Here is an 18571-nt window from a genome sequence, read left to right on the forward strand (position 1 = left end):
TTACACAATGGAATATAACAACAAACAAATCAATAGTAGTACACAAGATTTTGGCCCAAATCACGTTACTTATTTGTCCTTTAATAAGAAAATCATAGTCCTCTCGCACCAAGGACCATGGCCTTTTACAAGCCCTAGTACAATGCTATAATACATAGTCAGTCTTTTGACCTATACAACTAGGGATGAGGCCAATTCCTTTAGGTCCTCATCCGCCCAAAATACAAATGCATAAACAACACATATAGCTCTAATTCCCTGAGCTTGTATCTTTAGCTCATTGTCCTTACGATGAACCACACTAGTTGGTTCGAAACGCATCGACAAATGGTTTTCCATGTGATTTACGCCGAAAAATCTCTCACAAACTTGATATGGATCACAGAACCCTGAACTCTATAAAGGTTTCTTCATAATTGGTTCCTTCCTTTTGAGAAGGGCCTCTTGCCACAAACCTTACTTTGTATTTGTCAATGCTCCCATCAACTGCATGTTTAATTTTGTAAATCCATTTGGAAGTGACAACAAATTTGTCACTTGGTATAGGAACAATTTCCCACACATCATTTTTCATTATAGATAGATATTCTTCCTGCATAGTTTTTCTCCATTCTTTATGTTTTGCTACTTCCTCATAAGTAGATGGTTATGCTTCAATGTGCTTAGTTATGTGAGTTGCATATCCCGAATATCTTTTCGGCTTCTTTCTTTCTCTAAATGGTCCTCTTGTTGCTGCATGTCCTTTGGCTTCATGAAGATTTGTTCTTAATTAAGCTAGTCTCTTACGAGTCTCTGGAATGATGACTTGTTGCAAGGGTTCACTTGGTCGTTTAATAACTTCATGATTTGTTTAGGTTCTTGATTATTGTAATGTTCCAAGATTTCTTCAAAGATTGGTACTTCTTCATTAGAATCGATAGGAATGTCCTTGGATTTCTTATATGCAATACTCTCGTCAAAGATAACATCTTTGCTTACTTCAATTCTTCACTCTTCCTTGATGTAGACTATAGGCTTTGGATGATGTACTATAACCAACAAAGATGCCTTTCATACCTGTAGGGTCCAATTTCTTCCTTTTGTCTTTTGGAATGTGAATGTATACAGGGCATCCAAATATTCGAAGATGGTCAACACTTGGCTTCTTTCCTGAGAATGCTTCTTCTGGAGTCTTGTCATTGAGGATTTTGTGAGGACTTCAATTTTGAATATATATTGTTGTCACTGTTGCTTCTCCCCATAAGAACTTAGGTAGGTCTTGATCATGAAGCATGGCTTTAATACATTCTTCAATCGATTAGTTCTTCCTTTCAACCACACCATTTTGTTGAGGATTGTAGTGAACTATTAGCTCACTCTTAATTCTTGCTTCCTTACAAAAAGCCACAAGATTTTTGGAAGTGTATTCTCCACTATTATCGGATCTCAATATTTTATCTTTCTTTTGTCATATTTTCCACTTGTGCCTTGAACTCTTGAATTTTTTTTCAAACATTTCATCCTTTGACTTGAGTAGATATATCCATGTTTTTCTCGAGTGATCATCATTGAATATCACATAATATTGATGACCTCCTAGAGTCTTTTCTGCCATGGGTCCACAAACATCGGAATGAATAAGATCTAAGATTTCATTGGATCTAGTGTCACTGCTTGCAAATGGTTTCTTTATATTCTGGTTGAGAGAACACCCCTTACCGAATCCTTCATGCTCTTCTTTTAGTTTAGGGATGCCATTAACCATATGATTCAGAGATGGCAAAATCTTATAATGACGATGACCAAAACTTCTATGTCAAAGGTTACAAGGACTTATTTCTAAATGCACTAGAGCTTGATGAAGAGGTGTAAGAAGCCTATACAACCTCCCTTCATGAATCCCAATAGTTTTAGCATCTTCAATAATAGATACCTTACCCCACACAATTACGTTTCTATGAACTAAGGCAACCCTATCACCTCTATCTTCTAAGTAAGAAATAGGAAGTAAATTTTTCTTCAAACCTAAAAAAAGGAGTATGTTGTTGAGATGAATGCTGCCACCAATTTCCAATTCCAAAGAGGTAGATCCAATTCCCTTGACAGAGTAACTCTTCTTGTCTCCAAGTTCAACTGAATGGGAAGAGATTCCTTTTGATATAGTTTGAAGTTGTCCACATTCCCCTGTCATATGTCTGGAGGCTCCACTGTCAATTACCCAAATACTGTCATCTTCAAAAGTACCTGTGAGCACTGAAAAGAAACTTCCATCCACAACCCTTTTAGATATCTTGGAGATGAACTTCATGATGCAACTTTTGATGGAGACAAAGAGACTCCTAAGAGCCTTGAGACCTTTCTTTGTACAACTTGATATTGAAGAGGGAGAGAGAGAATAAATGATTGCTTCAAGAGTGTCTTCCAACAAGAGAGGAACAATGATGTGATCTTCAACTTTTCTAACTTCACCTTAGCTCTGATTCCATGTTGAGAAATCAAGGGGTTTGCAGATTAGGGTTTGATTCCTCTTACTTAATAATTACTTGTGAGATTTGTTGGCGTTTAATTATTTTGTTATACCTTCTTCATCAAGCAATTACCAAAACCATAAAGTACATGAAGATCACAAGAACAATAAAGGAACACAAGATATAGGCCGCAAGCTAGGGAGAAACCCCTCCAAAGGGAAAATCCAGAAAAATTCTTCTCTTCTTATAGAATCAGTTCAAGTGAGATATTCAAGGCCCAAAAGACCATGACCAAGACCAAGACTTCCTCAAGCACCAAGTCAGCCTCAAGTAAAACCTTCCTCAAACAAGTCAAAGTTCACAAGGTTAGTTGTTTCAAAACTTGACCAATTTAGAATTACGGCCCAACTTCACAAAAATTTCGGCCCTGTAGCTTCAGAGATTTTTTGACCTTGCAACTTGTATGGATGCCCAAAAACTTTGCACATGTGAGCAAAATATGGCAATATTAGGAAAATCTTCTTCTTGCTTTCCTTTCTCTCTCCTTCTAGAGTTTCACATTTCTTTTCTGCTTCTCTTGCTTGGAGATTGAAATTGTGAGTGAATGTGTCTAAATGAGATCGAAGTCTCTTCCTTTTACAACCTTTCATGTGGTCGAATTAGGCCTCTTCCAGGCCGACTTCGCTTGGTAGTGATGACTTGGTCTTCGGGGTCAAATAGACTCTTCTAGACTCAAAAATAATATTTTCTTTTGCTTAGAAATTGCCCGAAAGGGACTTTGACTCATGAAAAAATATCTTATTGATTTAAGAAGCCCTAGAAGCATGAAGGACATGCTTATCCAGAATAATAATAATAATAATAAATTCTCTTTTTCTCTTTTCTTTCTTTTTTTCATAAGATTTACATTGATATAAGTACAAATACAATTATGAAGACCAAACCTAGTTACATTTTCTAACAATATCAATCCTTCATTACTACTATTTTTTTGTTGCATTTTAAAGTCCCATGAGCTACTCTAGTTGCCCATGGACATCGCAATAATTTCATTTCATTTCCTTAGTAAGCTATAATGGGGCTAATATTTATTAGAAAATTCATTTCAAATTCAAATCTAGTAAACTCGGAACTTCTACTGCGTAATCTAATTGGAAGAAAACCTAATTTTTTTAGTAGTTTTCACTATGGAAAATGGGTTTCAGATACTTTTCGATAATGAAAACAAGGTTTATGGGAGATAGTAATTTGCTATCAAAAACCTATGTTACCAAATCCGTCATGCCAGGGGACTGGATTTGCGGATCCCCGGTTCAGAAACAAATTTGGATCCGGATTCATTGGGATCCGTCAACTAGCAGTGTTTACATATTAAGATGAATGGTCATTGGGTTTCACATTAAGATGAATGTTTTGATCTCGTCGCGTTTGTCAACATTTTCATTAAGATGAGGTCATGGAGGAGGGGAGAGCAAGGACAGGACATGTGGCGGGAACAAGCTAGGATAATGGCAGCCAAAATGAGGTGTTATGGAGAGATGTGATAGGTACGGTACAATGCAAGAGGAGCACGCATGGTAAAGTTTCCAATGGGACCAACCTACATAGCGTGAAACCTGTATCATGAAACACACATAATACTAATAGTATATGTTAAATTTTAGATTATAAATTATATAGTTAAAAAATTATACATATTAATGTTACCTAAGATTATTAACATATAATTTATTATTAATATGTTAATGGAATATATATATATATATATATATATATATATATAGAGAGAGAGAGAGAGAGAGAGAGAGAGAGAGAGAGAGCTATTTATTATAAGTATGGTTAATTGTATATAAATATTATATGTATAAGTTATATATTTAAAATTTTCTATATATATTTTTATTCGTATGTAATTTCTTTTGTTAAATATAAAAATATATTTATATTGTTCGTACTTGCCGTTTCCTTGTTGTATCTGAATCCTTGCTTTTCAAAAACCCAATGGATCTGAATCCATATCCGTATCCAAATCTTGGTAACTTAGTCAAAAACTTGAAGAATAATCCATGTGCATTGTTAAGAGAAATGGTACTCAAAACGTATTTTTGGCTATACTCCAATAAATTTCAAGCGGTACAAGTAAATGATGTAATTTCTCATGCTCTCTACTTATTTTGTTTGCATATTTTGTGAATTTTTTTTTACTTTTTTCAAATTTTCTCTGGAGCAAGGTAATGATATTGTTGGTCATAAATTACTAAGTTTTCTAGACATTTTGTGCTAAAGGTTCAATTATTGATGTTGCAGGCAGTTTTGGAAAAACAGAGCTATATTCTCATTGGTAGAACAGATGTTGAGTCCTTGATGAAACATGCTGCAAGTACGTTTTTAGAAAGTTCAAGTGGTGAGAAATTTTCTGTACATGCACATAAAGACACAGAAAGCCTAGAAATAGAGATGGAGATGGATAACTTGCTGCTAAGCCTGCGACCAATCAAACAGGTAAACAACTTCTTTTGTCTGTTTCTTCTTGGTTTTTTTTTCTTGCTTTGGGCCAAGAATAAAGGAACTGTATGTGCTAGAAAAAGATACTGGAAAAGTAATATGCATCTTGGAAGCATAATTCAGATATACAATGACTCACAAGTGGACAGGCTACTAATTATGCTGACCACCTCATCTGAAAATAAAGATTGATTACGTGACATTAAGTTTTACTTCATGCATCATTGTTTCGCTTATGACGTTGACCTTAACTGTTATGAGCAGGAGAATCTTATCAGAGATGATCAGAAGCTGGTTTTATTAGCAGCTCTCAGTGATTCGTTGGAATATGTTGCAGATTCTATAGAGAAGTAAGTGGAAATATGCTTCACTTTGAATGTTAATGCCATTGTGTTATATATTGCACTTACATGTTTTCATTATTAGTTAACAAATACATAGTACATACACATGTAGGATAGAGTATTTTTAGGTGGCATTGTCAAGAAAGGAGTATTGCTTTTGTGCTGTTTTTCACAGTGGATACATTGCAAGTTGGTGAAATTTTATCATCGGCTTAAACTAAAATCATCAATCGTGCTCTTTGTTATGGAGTGGCAAAATTTGTTCATGCCTTGTTAAAGAATTTCTTCAATTTTTGTGCACTAGATTCCTGCTAGACAGCTGTAGTACTTAGAGATCTAGTCTTACAGTTAAAGTGATTTTGGTGAAAGAACACCAAAAAGTGAATCAGGATGTTGGATCTGAAGTATGTGAATCATTTACTGACCCCTCTGTGGAATCATCAGACTTGGACAAATATCTCCAATCCCATTGAATCGGAGAAGGAAGGATAGTACTCACCAAGAACATCATCATAGAAGAACCAACAGTGCACTTACTGCAAGCCTTGCATCTCTTTCTGATCAGTATAGGAGTCTTGCAGCTGAATGCTTACGTGTTCTAAGAATCGAGATACAATTGGAGGCATTATTTCATTTGCAGGTTGTTTACTTTATTTTCAGGTTAAGCTAAAAGAGTTCACTTTTTTCTATAGCTTAATTGTTGTTAGCACATTTGTCCATTTTCCTTGGCAATCCAAGTGCCCTCGACAAGGAGTATTTTCATGTGGGGATGGTATAGCTACTTTCATGAGCACAGTTATAACTTAAAATTAGTATATTTTAGTAACTCTCTGCAACGTTCAATGCAGGATATGGCTAGCAGAGAGTACATAGAGGATCAGGATGCAGAAGAGCCTGAGGACTTCATTATTTCCCTCACGTCACAGGTTGATTTATCTCCTTTATCCTTGCTGACTGTTGTATTAACTTATCAGGAATGTGTCTCTAGCTTTTATAAGTGGCTCTCTTCAATAATCAGAGTACATGCTATTTTGTTTTAGAAATAACTTCACTTTCTGTATTCCTAGCCTGCTTGCGAGTTGCCTTATGCACTCCCCCCAAGCTATTATTGCTTGTCTGGTCATTTGTGGACAGTGTAATATAATTTCTATTCCAATTTCTGCTTCCAGACAATGTTTATCTGATTTCACTACATAATTATAGTGTGCGTGATGACTATAGTTTTGGTATTTTAATTTTCTTCCCCTATAAGCATGTACCTTGTTACCCATCAAAATGAGTAACCCCATAGGAGAAATATTTTCTCCTACATTTGACAGCCAGCCGGACAGCCAGCTAGCCAGCAGCCCCTGACAGTCACTATGTGACAATGATTTGACACGTGCCTCCGCAATTTGCATCTGCCATGTGCCTCTCACCATCTGACATTAACAGTTGGATGATGGTGGGATATTAGTCAAAAGGTACTTTGATCATTTTGCAATCAGGTGCTTACATTTGTTTGTTTGGGAGTTTAATATGGATAAGGGGGTGATATGGAAGATTGACCAATATTGGCTGTAATTTTGTTCCCTCACCTTACTAGGGGGGTTAATATTTAGCCCTAGTCCAGCGGGACCTCCCTTAAGGCCCTAGGGTTATAAGAGGGGCACTACATGGAAGACCATGATTGAGATGATGGATATTCCATTGGACAGTTCATCACAGCAGATCTGATAAACCGAAATCTACGCTATTAGGGTTTATGCAGAAAATAGAGAACAATGAAATAAAAACTCATGAACCACATTTGACAAAAGATATATCTTGAGAAATCCTTTTGATATAAAACCCAACGAGAAGGTGAGGCCACTCTACTCTCTTTCTTTGAATAGAAAATGGCACTGAGTACAAAGAAGTATGGCTTGTGGCCGTGGGTACTACAGTGCACAAATCCTCTCTGTGTGCTCTCTCCTTATCCCTTTCATCTACTCTACTCGTCTATGGAACAAAATACATTAAAAAAGAATGGAACCCCTTTTCCTCCTAGTGCCCTGTTATAACATACCTTGATAGCCTACTAGTGGTTAGGTTTGACTCACTCAAACTCTAAACCAAAGTTACAATATGGACTCTTCTAAAGTGTTCTTCATCATAATCACATGGTTAACCCCTATTTCGACAAGTTTGTTAGTTTTTGTAGCATTGAATGGTGTTCTAGTCTCAAACTTTGTGGAGAGGCTAAAACATATGAGATATCCGGAACCCAAAAATCGTTTCTAGAAATTCCACCTAGAGACAACTCAATTAAATTAATTGATCGATAATTAAAAATGCCTAAGTCTAACTCAGGGGAATCGATTAATTAATGGGAAATAGTTAAGAAAGGTGAGAATTCTCTAGAAACTCACATGGGTCGACTTAGAAATGATGTCAACCATCAATAAAGACTTAATCGTGGTTGTTGGTGATCTAACTAGAGATTAGAAGAGGAGGTTGATGGGGTTGGAGAAGAACAAACTTGAGGTCGAGTTCCTTGGCAGAGGTCAAACTTCCTAGTTGTGGTGATTCAACAGAGGAGAGTTTGAGCCAGAGAGGCGATGCAAAGATAGTGAGGGGTAGAGAGAGTGTGTTCGGAGGAAGATTTCCAGATTCGGAGAGGAACCAAGTGACAGAAGTATTCCATAGTAGAAGATGCACAGGGACTGCGTAGATGCTTCAGTAAGTAGTTCAATTTAGCTGAGAGGGAGATCAATTCAGTTTCCAGAGGTTGGGAAAGTCTTCCAGAGTTTTTATTTCTCCTACTTGTTTACTCCATTAACAAGTTATTTATACATATAAGTATCAAAATAAATAGAAGTGTAGCCTTAACTAATATACAGATCAACAACTGAAAAAATACTGAGACAAACACACAAGGGACACCGTTATTTTTGGACAATCGTCGCTAGAAAAATCCAATGTGGGAAAACCGGAGCAGCAACTCTAAGGGTTTTATTGTTATGCAGACTTCTTGAGTACAACTAGGGTGCTGAAATGGCTCACCCAACAAAGATTGTTAAACGACAGTAATACCTCTTCTCGGAGACAGATATTCAGCCTCTCAGCTCTAGTTTGCCCCACGACAATCCTTCCGACACTTCTGCTAGGCTCTGCATCAGCCCTACTAGCCTCATTGTAGCTCCTGAACCCTTTGTGTTGGCTTTCTGCTTCTCTGTGTCAGCTCTTTGGCCTTCTGCGTCACCCACGGAGGCCACTTAGCTTTTGCGCAGCTCCTACTGCCTTTGCGTCAGCCTCTTCAGTCACTGTGCTGACCCTCTGGCACGATCTTTGCCTTTCTGCTATGTACTCATTGCCCCTCGCTGCAACAGATCACTGGTTCGAATTTTCTCAGCAAGCCCTGCTCTAGAAAATCGAACTAACTGATCAATCTTGGTGTATCTCCAACTGACCCTCAAGCCTCCTCTTATACTTTTCTCGTGATTTTGATGTTTGGATTTGGTTTATCTTGTCTCTGAGCTTCTCTATTGTCAAATTGTGGATGATTGGATAAGTTCTATTACATGTAAGTACATGTTTCTAATGATATTCTTCTTTTACTTTGTCATATACATTGGATTGGGATTTTCGCTATTTTTAGGGCTAATTGCTGCATGCATTTACTTATTAAATTGTGGAATTTTGTCTCCATATAGCATCTCCCAATGTATGGGCCATGTAATTTGAATGAAATTTCCTAGGGAAAATGCTATCAAAGAATTCATCTTGATAGGCCATCTCCTTTTGCAAGTTGAAGTATAAAAACTATAAGGTTTCTTCCCTTTGCCCTTGAAGGCTAATGAGCTAGTCCTAAGGCCTCATTGACTAAGAAACGAAGTCCCCATTCATATTTATTATAGATTCCATTCTCCCAAGACTAAGGCACTGATCTACCAAGAGGTGGTCACTTTAAATCAATTATGTTTCACCTTTTCCTAGGTCTAGCCAAGTTGGGTCACCTAGGGCATCATTTTCCCGACAAAATAGCCCTCCAAAAAGTTCGATCTCCTAGTATCCCATGCGTTGGTGTCTCCTCAAGGCCTCCAATTTTGAAGCCATTCCGATGGTGGAGTTGTGAGAAAAGCCAAGCCCTAGCTCTAAGATTAAACTTTTCCCTGGTATCCCCAAGGCTAGTGCCTCATAGGATCAAATCAACACCTTTAAGTGAAAATCATTTCTTTGATACTTTCCCCCTTCCTGTCTACGTTAAGAATATCGTTGGTTGCTAAACTCTTACCTCCTAACCTAGGCTTGGTCCCCGTGGTCCTGTGTGGTCCCATTCCTTTGAAAAGACAATTCTTCAAGAACCATCCGGAATACCAATTTCAATAAGGATTTTAGGGATTGGGAAACTCTTTCACAAGTCATACTCCCTAAACCTAACCCTTGAATCCTCCCATCCTTCTCCTAGAAGACATTGTACCTTTCCTTCTCCTAGAAGACATTGTACCTTGCTTAAAAAGCAAGCAAGCAAGCTCTATTCTTCAACCTCTTCTGGAAAGGGATTATTTGGGTCACTCTATATCCACTTGTTGATATATCCTTCATTGTTGACTCCATGTATAATGGGTCTCCTCCCATCGGTGAAAGTCCGTCAATAGGAGGGAGCCTTAGTTGAGGTGACAATGAGCCAAGTCTCCATTTGTTGCCCTTGGTCTAGCTTTCCCTCTTTAGGGATCCCCTTTAGGTCCCCTACTAGTTTGAGCGATAACAAGTCCTAAAATGGAGACATTAGCCACAGAAAGAGGTTGATTATGTGGCACTAATCTCACGACCAAGAGTTGAATCCCTCCATAAGGTAATACAGTGAACCCTAGCCCTAGCCTAGCACTTTGCTTAAGAGTCTGAAAATCAAATTTGGTGTAGAAGAATATGATTCAAAGTAAAATTTATGTGTGATCAGCAGTGTGAATAAGGTCAGTGCCTTGACCTTGGATGATGGAGTCTAAGGGAGGTCTACTTAGGAGTCTAAGGGAGAAAGACTAAACCCTATCAAGGAGTAAGGGAATAACAAACCCTAGTTTCAAACCCTAGCTATCATTCCATGAGGGAGGAAGGTCAATAAGGAGTGTTTATCATGAAGATCAACTCATGAAATTATCGCACAAATTCTAGAAGAGTAATGCATACAATGCCATTACTAAGATTCCATTGAAAAAATTTCAATAACTAGCACATAGAAACCCTAGACAATATCCATTCCATGCAATAGCCATAAAATAAATTCAAATACAAAGAGAACTTACAAGATAGATGCATGAACGAATCCCTTATTGCTACAAAATGACATCTCCAAAACCAAAGAATAGCTCGATAAGCAAAAACTCCACAATGGATCACATCTCCACAAGATACAAGACAAATTTCAGCTAGGTCCAAATCTCTAAGAGGGTCAAATTGATCCACAAGTGATGATCCAAATGAAATGAAGGTAACCTCTACTTATATGAGGTCTACCTCAAGTAATTTAGCCTAATGAATCCCCTAATAACAAGTTTGACATAGGATAGGCTTGGGTTACAAATGTTGGAGAATGCAATAAGGAAGTTATTAATTCAATTTCTCCGTAATCTTAATAATTGCTTGTGAACTTTATTTATCTTCTTTTGTTTCTTTATTAGATCTTCTTCATCAAACAATTATCAAGTGCAAAAATAGTAAAGACAATAGACACATAAATTACACTCCAAGCCAGGGAAAAACCCCTCCAAGGGGAAAACCCAAAAAATCTCTTCTCTTTTTATAGAATCTACTTCAAATGAGAAAAAACAAGACCAAGGCTGCTTGGGAGCAGGAACAAAAGCGGGAAGTGGGAACAGGGAGCGACATTTTCAAAAGCTCCCAAGTCGAGTGAATCGAGAGCAAATTTTTATATAATATATATATTTTATATATATATTGATGCATATATGTCAACAAAAGCATGTAGAATGATGAATTAGATATATTCAGCCTCTCAGCTCTAGTCTGCCCCACAAAAATCCTTCCTGCGCTTCTGCTAGGCTTTGTGTCACTCCTGCTAGCCTCAGTGTACCTCCTGAACCCTTTGTGTCAGCTCTCTAGCCTTCTGCGTCACCCACACAAGCCACTTAGCTTCTACGTGGCTCCTACTACCTTTGCGTCAGCCTCTTTAGTCACCGTGCTGACCCTCTGGCACGATCTCTGCCTCTCTGCTATGTACTCACTGCCCCTTGCTGCAATAGATCACTTGTTTGAATTTTCTCAGCAAGCCCCGCTCCAGAAAATCGAACTGACTGATCAATCTTGGTGTGTCTCCAACTGACCCTCAAGCTTCCTCTTATACTTTTCCTGTTGAGTCTTCAACGACCGAGATTAAGTCTCTAATCAATGACTAAGATTAGATTTGGCTTGATCCATGTCATTTAGAACATTCTCACCCAGTTTTATATTAATACCCATTAATATTTTAATTTTTCTAAGTTTAGACTTAGGAACCCCATTAAAAATATTAATTATTTTAATATCTCTCCAACTGGGTGGAATTTCCCCAAACCATTTCCGGGTCTTGGAGATCTCATGTGCTTTAGCCTCTCCACCAATTTTCATGGCTAGAGTAGATCCGATGCTACCACAAATCAACACTCCCTCTTAGTGAGGAATGTGCTCTAGTAATGCTCCACCACTGAAACATCACATTGATCTTTCTGCACCAGTACCTGTGCTGATGCTTGGCCTGTTGCCTCACATCCACTGCACTCCTGCTTCCTGTACTACTGCACATGGCTCTGCCACTGCCACTGCTACATCTGTACTGCAGCTCCCTATCAACATGCTGCCCATGTTGCCCATAGCACTACCACCGCTAACTGCTACACTGCGACTCAGTTACTGAGAAGTAAGTAACTCATCTACCCAAATTCTGACATCCTTGTCAGTCCGAAAGCCTCCTGATGCTGAAGCTACCTTTGTTGCTATCCTGTGCTCCCTCTGTTGCCTCTGCGCTGTTGCAACCACCTTTGTGCCTCTCGCACTGCTGCAACCACTTTTGTGCCTCTCGCACTGCTGCAAACACCTCTGTGCCTCTCGCACTGCTGCAACCCCCACTGCGCTGCTACAGACCTCTACACTCTAGCACTGCCTTGTCACTCCATCGCATCTTACTTCTACTTGACATCTGTCATCCTGCTATTGTCGTTAAGGGCTCTTGTAGCCGGATATGATCCAAGGGTTTGGGCACCTCAAGGATCCTGCCCCTCATCTTCTCTAGTCCTCCTAACTACAGCTCGATGTCACCCCACCTCTTCTCTAGAGGTGCATGAGAACTCATGGCACAATCGTCATCAGTCTCCTCTTCCTTCTCCACCATAGTTGGAGCTGCCTTGGAGTCAGATGCCTCTCCCTTGTTTTTCTTCCTGGGACACGGGGATGCATAATGACCCAGCTCCCCACAATGAAAGCACTTCACCTTGGAGATGTCCTTCTTCTTCCTCTTCCCTTGCTATCCCATAGATGCCAAAGCCGCATCCTCCTCTTTCTTGATTCGACTTCCCTTCCCACTACTCCTCGCCTTGGTCAATCGTCTGATCTCTTCTTGGCGAAGAGTTGCCCACATCTCTTCCCATCCTGGAAGAGTAGCTCTGCCCAAAATGCCTTGGACAAATGTCTCCCACTCCTTAGAGACTGCATTCAAGGCGGTCCTCACCATGAACTCCTGATCCGGCGTGGCCCCTATGGAAGTAAGTTGGTCATGAATCTCCTGCAATCTGAGGAGGTATAGATCTATCTGCTCCCCCTTCTGCATCTGATATGACCGCCATTGACTCTTCAATAGCATCTTTCGCTGCACAGAAGTGCCCTGATACCATTGTTTTAAAAAACCGGCCGGCTCAAAACCGACTCGGCTGAGTTGGTCCGAGCCAGGCCAAAAAATATTGACTTGGCCTTGGATTCGGTTTGGCTAGCTCGGTATTAACCCAACCGGTTTGGCCGAGCCAGCATTAACCCGACCGGGTTAGGAAAAGAGGCCCAGGCTACGGAATCCGAATGAATAGCCTGGAATAACTTAAGTATCATCAATCAAAAGATTCAATGTTCTTTCGAAAATTGAATTCACTGTGACATTTTAATAATTTGTTCATTTTCTCCTTCTTGTCACCACACCTTCTACAATAGTTGTTCTGATCCATGAAACATCATCAACAATGCCTAAGTTTTATAGAATAATGTGGCATCCACTCTGATGCATCATGCAATAGGCACAGTTTATGTCCCATGCACAAAAATGTTTTTCTCTATGCATCCTCCTTTTCCTCCAAAACAGAATTCAAAGATTAACCAGACATCCAAAATAGAACGTGGAGATTAAGGGTAAGTTAATAAAGCCACTTGAAGTGGATGAATAGACTGACACTCCTTAATAAAAAAAAAAAAGCAATTTCATCCTTACCATGCAAATTTTTGGATTGAATTTTATGTGTTCTAATAATCAGAATATCTTGCATCATTTGTTATGTGTTTTTGTTTTGATCTCGATTCTCTATATCATCATCATGTATGTATCAATATTGGACAGTGCACTGGGTGCCATTTTGATATAATGGATATATACACGAGCTTGCTTTGATCATATGTTGTCTTCTATCTATATTCTAATGCTGTGTGTTTGGAAACATGAATGAAAATCTTTAAAATTATGTTTTTCTAATAAAAAATTAAATATTTAATGTATTTCTTACAATGATCGAGTCATTGAAATTGAGCGGACTCAACATTATGAAATGCTCTATTGTTATATCGCATCCGCCTATCGCAACTCGCATATCGCAATGTACAAAGGGCTATCACCCCTGAAAGCGCGGATTGCGATAAAGTATGCGGACCCGCTGCAACATTGCAATATGACTTAATGCTATGTCGCATTCGCCATATTGCAAGTGCTTAAGGCCTTTTGCATTGGAAGCGTTGATTGCGATATATGTTGCAGACCCGATGGTCCTATTGTAACATAGCTTAAAACTATATCACGTCCAGCAGGGCCATCAGCCATCGACGATGTAATGAGTTCGACTTATAAAAGACTTTCGGAAGTCGCGATTGCCGATTGCGATAACGTCATGGAGGAGCGGACCTGATGCAGTTATAGATGCGAGTGTAATGAATTTGAAGTCCGGCCTTAAGCATTTCGGTCGGGTATTTCCATATATTCCTGTGTATTTCAAATAATTGTATTGCCTGAGGTTTTGAAGGCCAAAATGCATAAATAATGGTTCCGATAGTTCAGTGGGCCTGAACAATGGCGATTGCGATTGCGATGGCGATGTGGCATGTGGGGCCTCCTAATTGGTACAGTCTCTTTGTAAACAGTAAAGCCCTGTGTATGAATGTTATTAAAGAGAAAAAGGGATCTCTCTGATATTGTTTAATAAGCATCATTTCCTATGTAATTCGGCCTTCTCTTCTGAATTAACCTATTTGTGAAGCATTGGTTAATTCGAATAGGCAGAGGAAACTACAGCGATCGAGGAGGGAAGTCGAAGGATCAAGCGAGCAGAGAGGAAACTACAACGACCGTTGAGGAAGTCGAAGAGCCAGTCGAAAGAGGAAACTGACGGTCAGAGGCGTCAGGAATATATAAAAACAGAGAACAAGGAAAGTAAAAGGTTGTTGCAAAACTGGAAGAAACAGAGGCAACCGTAGGTCCAGCAGGACAGAAAAGGGCCAAAGGTCCAACAACACAGGAGGCATTTGAAGGAAGAGCATCTCTATTGATCGTGTTTCCCTGTGAAAGACTCAGACTTGTGATGAATTAATCAGGTACATAATGCAGTCTGTAGAACAATTTTGTGATGTAATAAATAAAGTTTTATCCGACATTGTTTGAAGGAAGAAGTAGCCAACAGAGAACTAGTCATGCTGAAGCATTTACTGTGACAATGAGAAGAGATGCTTGAATAGAAAGTTGGTTCTTGTGCAGAGCTTAGTGCAGCTAATAGTAGACTCACTAAAGTTGTGTGGAGACATTATTAGAGATCATGATGGCTATTGCACTCTGTGTGGACAGTATGAAGAGTTGTAACGACTCCTTCATAAGAAGACTGGTTGCCATTGATACTGTAGCATGGAGACTATAGTGAAGCCATAAACAGACAGAACTCAGTGAAGAAGAAATCTGAGAGTAGAACATTACTATCAAACATGCCTTGACAAGATTGGGCCAGAGCCCTTGGGGTTGGTGCCTCAAAAGTTGGAAGGATTGGTGTCCTTGGGGTTGGTGCCACAAAAGTTGGAAGGATTGGTGTCCTTGGGATTGGTGCCTCAGAAACTGGAAGGGTTGGTGTCTTTGAGGTTAGTGCCTTAGAACTGGAAGCATTGATGTCTTGGAAGTAGGTGCTCCTAAGTCCAAGGTTGGTGCCTTGACAAAAATACAGTTGGTGCTCTCAAGGTTGGAGCCTCACAAAAGTCCAAGTTGGTGCTTGGCAACTAATTACAACCATTTATATATTATATCTATTTTACTGCAAAGATTTTATTAATAAAAACATTTATTCTTGTTGTTCATCTTGTGTTCTGAATATAAATGTTTTAACTGGTAAAATAATAGTTGGAAAAGAAATACTGATTTATCCCCCCCTAGGTCAGTATTTCCAACAATTGGTATCAGAGCCAATACCTTCATTCAAAGCCTAACAGCTTGAAGGTTGATCTTTAAAACACAAATGGTGAGGTCTGTTAGCGCTTGAGATTTCACCCTAGGCTGAGGAAGGTAAACCTTCAAGGCAACATCAAACCATTTCACCTCGTAGCTAGCCCTACGGGGTATGAGAAGGCTCTCTCCGGTCAAACTCGGTAGATCTTTCAATAGGATGAGCTGACCCAATTAGGAACACTGATATTAGGCTAGTAAACTGATAAGGAGGGTTGATTTAAAGTTTTTTTTTGGGTTTTTGGTGGCAATTGGAGGGAGTTTGTGTTGATGCCTTTAGCTGAGATGGATGATCAAGGAAGAAAAAAGAGAAGCTAAAGAGGGCAAACAATGACTTTGAATCCTCTCTAGACAGTGGAAAACATAAACTTTAAACAAATTTGAAAGCTGAGCATGGCAAGCATGAATTCAAACTTTATCACTTCATTTGTTTAATAAGCTGCAGTAAAGAAAGAGATGGAACACATAAACACACTTACAATTACAATAAGAGAACACACCATCAAACACAAGAGTCCACAAGAATCCCAATGATGTCTGCAAAACCCTGGTCCTCCTTTTCCTCAAATTGCAGAGATACAAGTAAAATATACAATAGGAGCTTCTCCCTCAAGAGTCCAACCATGAAAATGAGCAAGAGAAGGCATAATATAGATGATCTAACTCCTTTCCCCACCTCTAGGGGTCGAGCTCAGCTTCCTAGGAGCTGTTTCAACTAATTCTAAACTGAGCACTAGATAATAGGCAGTCAAAACAACTTGCCTCTAAAACTTAGGAAGCCTATCCATGCATTAAATATTTACCTTTTACATCAAAGAATCTTCTAGAAGTGATGAAGGAGAGTAAAAGCATCTAAATGCCATGAAAATTACACAAAAATCCATCATTTACATGCCTCAAAAGTCAACCAAGATGAAAACAGTGTTTTGCTGGCCGAACTGGTCAAAACAGGCAAATTTCCTTGACTGGTCGCGCACATCACTCTGACTGGTCGCGCACATTCACAGCTCTGTTTGAGGGCCTTCCCGGTGTCCAAATCAGGTGCAAGATAGCTCGTTGGAAAGGTCTGCGAGTCTACTTTCCAACCCCACTGGAATTTCTGAATTTGGAGTTGATTTGACCCCTCAAAAGTCATTTCTCCCAAGACAGCTTTCTGCAACTCAAAATAGGGGCAGAAAGTCAAAAATTGCATGTATTTTGAGCTTTTGGAAACCCAAATCTCCATAAAATCTGAAACCCATCCATAGGCAAGTGTATTTTTGCATGAAAATTCCAAAAATGCAAAGTTTTCCCCGTTCTGAGTTGCCCCCATGTATGGTCGCGCGCGGGGTGAGACCAGTCAAATGGCCAAAACCTGTAAAATTCCCAAAAATGCCAAAAATGCTTCAAAACTCTCAAAATTTCTTGAGTTTGCTGCTAGGAGGATGCTAATGAGTATCATGGTGAGTGAGAGAGGCCTCAGCCAAGATACGGAGCGGGTTGATCTTCTTCTTCCTCTTACGGGCCTCGGACAACCTCCTTTGGAACATCTTCATTTTCGCCTTGCAAACATGCATCCTCGCCCAATAGTGATTCTTCATGTTCCGTAGCAGCCTCTTGTCCTCGTTGGCCTTCTCCAACAGCCTCTCCAAGCGAGCATTCTCCTAAATGAGCAAAGACTCTCGGTCAGCAGGCAATTGGTCACCGGGCCTCCTACGGTTCAAAGTTCAATCACTGCGGATCCTCCATAGCTCATCAAGTTCTTTTTCCTCTTCTAATTGTTTGTTGCGCTGCTCCAGATAAGTGATGGTCCATTGAGCCATTTGGAGCTTTTGCTGCAACACGAGGTTCTCCTCCTCTCTCTGTCGGATGATGTTATGCAAATCTGAAGTGGGGGAGCGAGCATCAAGATCAATGATGTCAACTTGTGTGTCACTGGCTCTCTCCTCCTCTGTCACGGGCTGTTTGCCCTCCCGTACTGCTGATGGAGAACGCGAGGCCCCTTCCACCTGGTGTGGAGATAACACTCGCTGACCTGTAGATGATGATGGCGAGACCCCTTCCACCTGCTGTGGAGAAAGTACTCGTCGAGCTGCTGCAAACAAGGTCCTGTGACCTCTCTGGTAGGTGACCTGAGGTGAGGAAGCAACCTGTCTCGGAACAATGATCTCGGGCTGGTGAGATGGACCTCCCTCCTCATAAATGACCTCTGGCTCTGGGTGTGGCTGTGGTGGCACTGTAAAGAACTCATGAGAAATGAAGTCTGCCCATGGAATGCCCTGCTGACTCAACTGATGGGAAACAATGAGCTGGATGAGACCATGATGGCACAAACTCCTATACTGCTAAGCTGGGGACCGCCTCTGAAACACGGACACCATCCTCTGAATGTCCTGGAAGAAGAAAACCGGGATGTTCATCATCCTCACTCGGGTAAAGTGCATCAACAGGCGAATGTGATAAGAGAAGACCTGTGAAAATCTCCCCTCACATGTGAAGTAATGCATGATAAGCCGCATAATCGGAGCATACTCCCCCCGGAGGAATCTGAAAGGAAAGAACCCCGACAAGTGGCTCATGAATGCTGGCCTGACATATGGCTCAAAATAAACATA

At 39.9% G+C, this 18571-nt stretch overlaps 1 protein-coding gene across 1 annotated transcript in view; it reads left to right on the forward strand.

Moving 5' to 3' along the window:
- Positions 1–18571, forward strand: part of SEC8 (subunit of exocyst complex 8) — a 438983-nt gene that overhangs the window by 324028 nt on the left and 96384 nt on the right. Inside the window, exons 18-21 of the mRNA XM_089379035.1 lie at positions 4759–4949; positions 5217–5302; positions 5741–5936; positions 6145–6222. Of these exons, the coding sequence (XP_089235161.1) occupies positions 4759–4949; positions 5217–5302; positions 5741–5936; positions 6145–6222 (551 nt within the window). The remainder of the gene's footprint in view (positions 1–4758; positions 4950–5216; positions 5303–5740; positions 5937–6144; positions 6223–18571) is intronic.

Source organism: Pinus tabuliformis, chromosome J, assembly GCF_031772625.1.
Source record: "Pinus tabuliformis cultivar Carrire ecotype Pingquan chromosome J, CPIR1, whole genome shotgun sequence".
NCBI lineage: Eukaryota > Viridiplantae > Streptophyta > Pinopsida > Pinales > Pinaceae > Pinus > Pinus tabuliformis.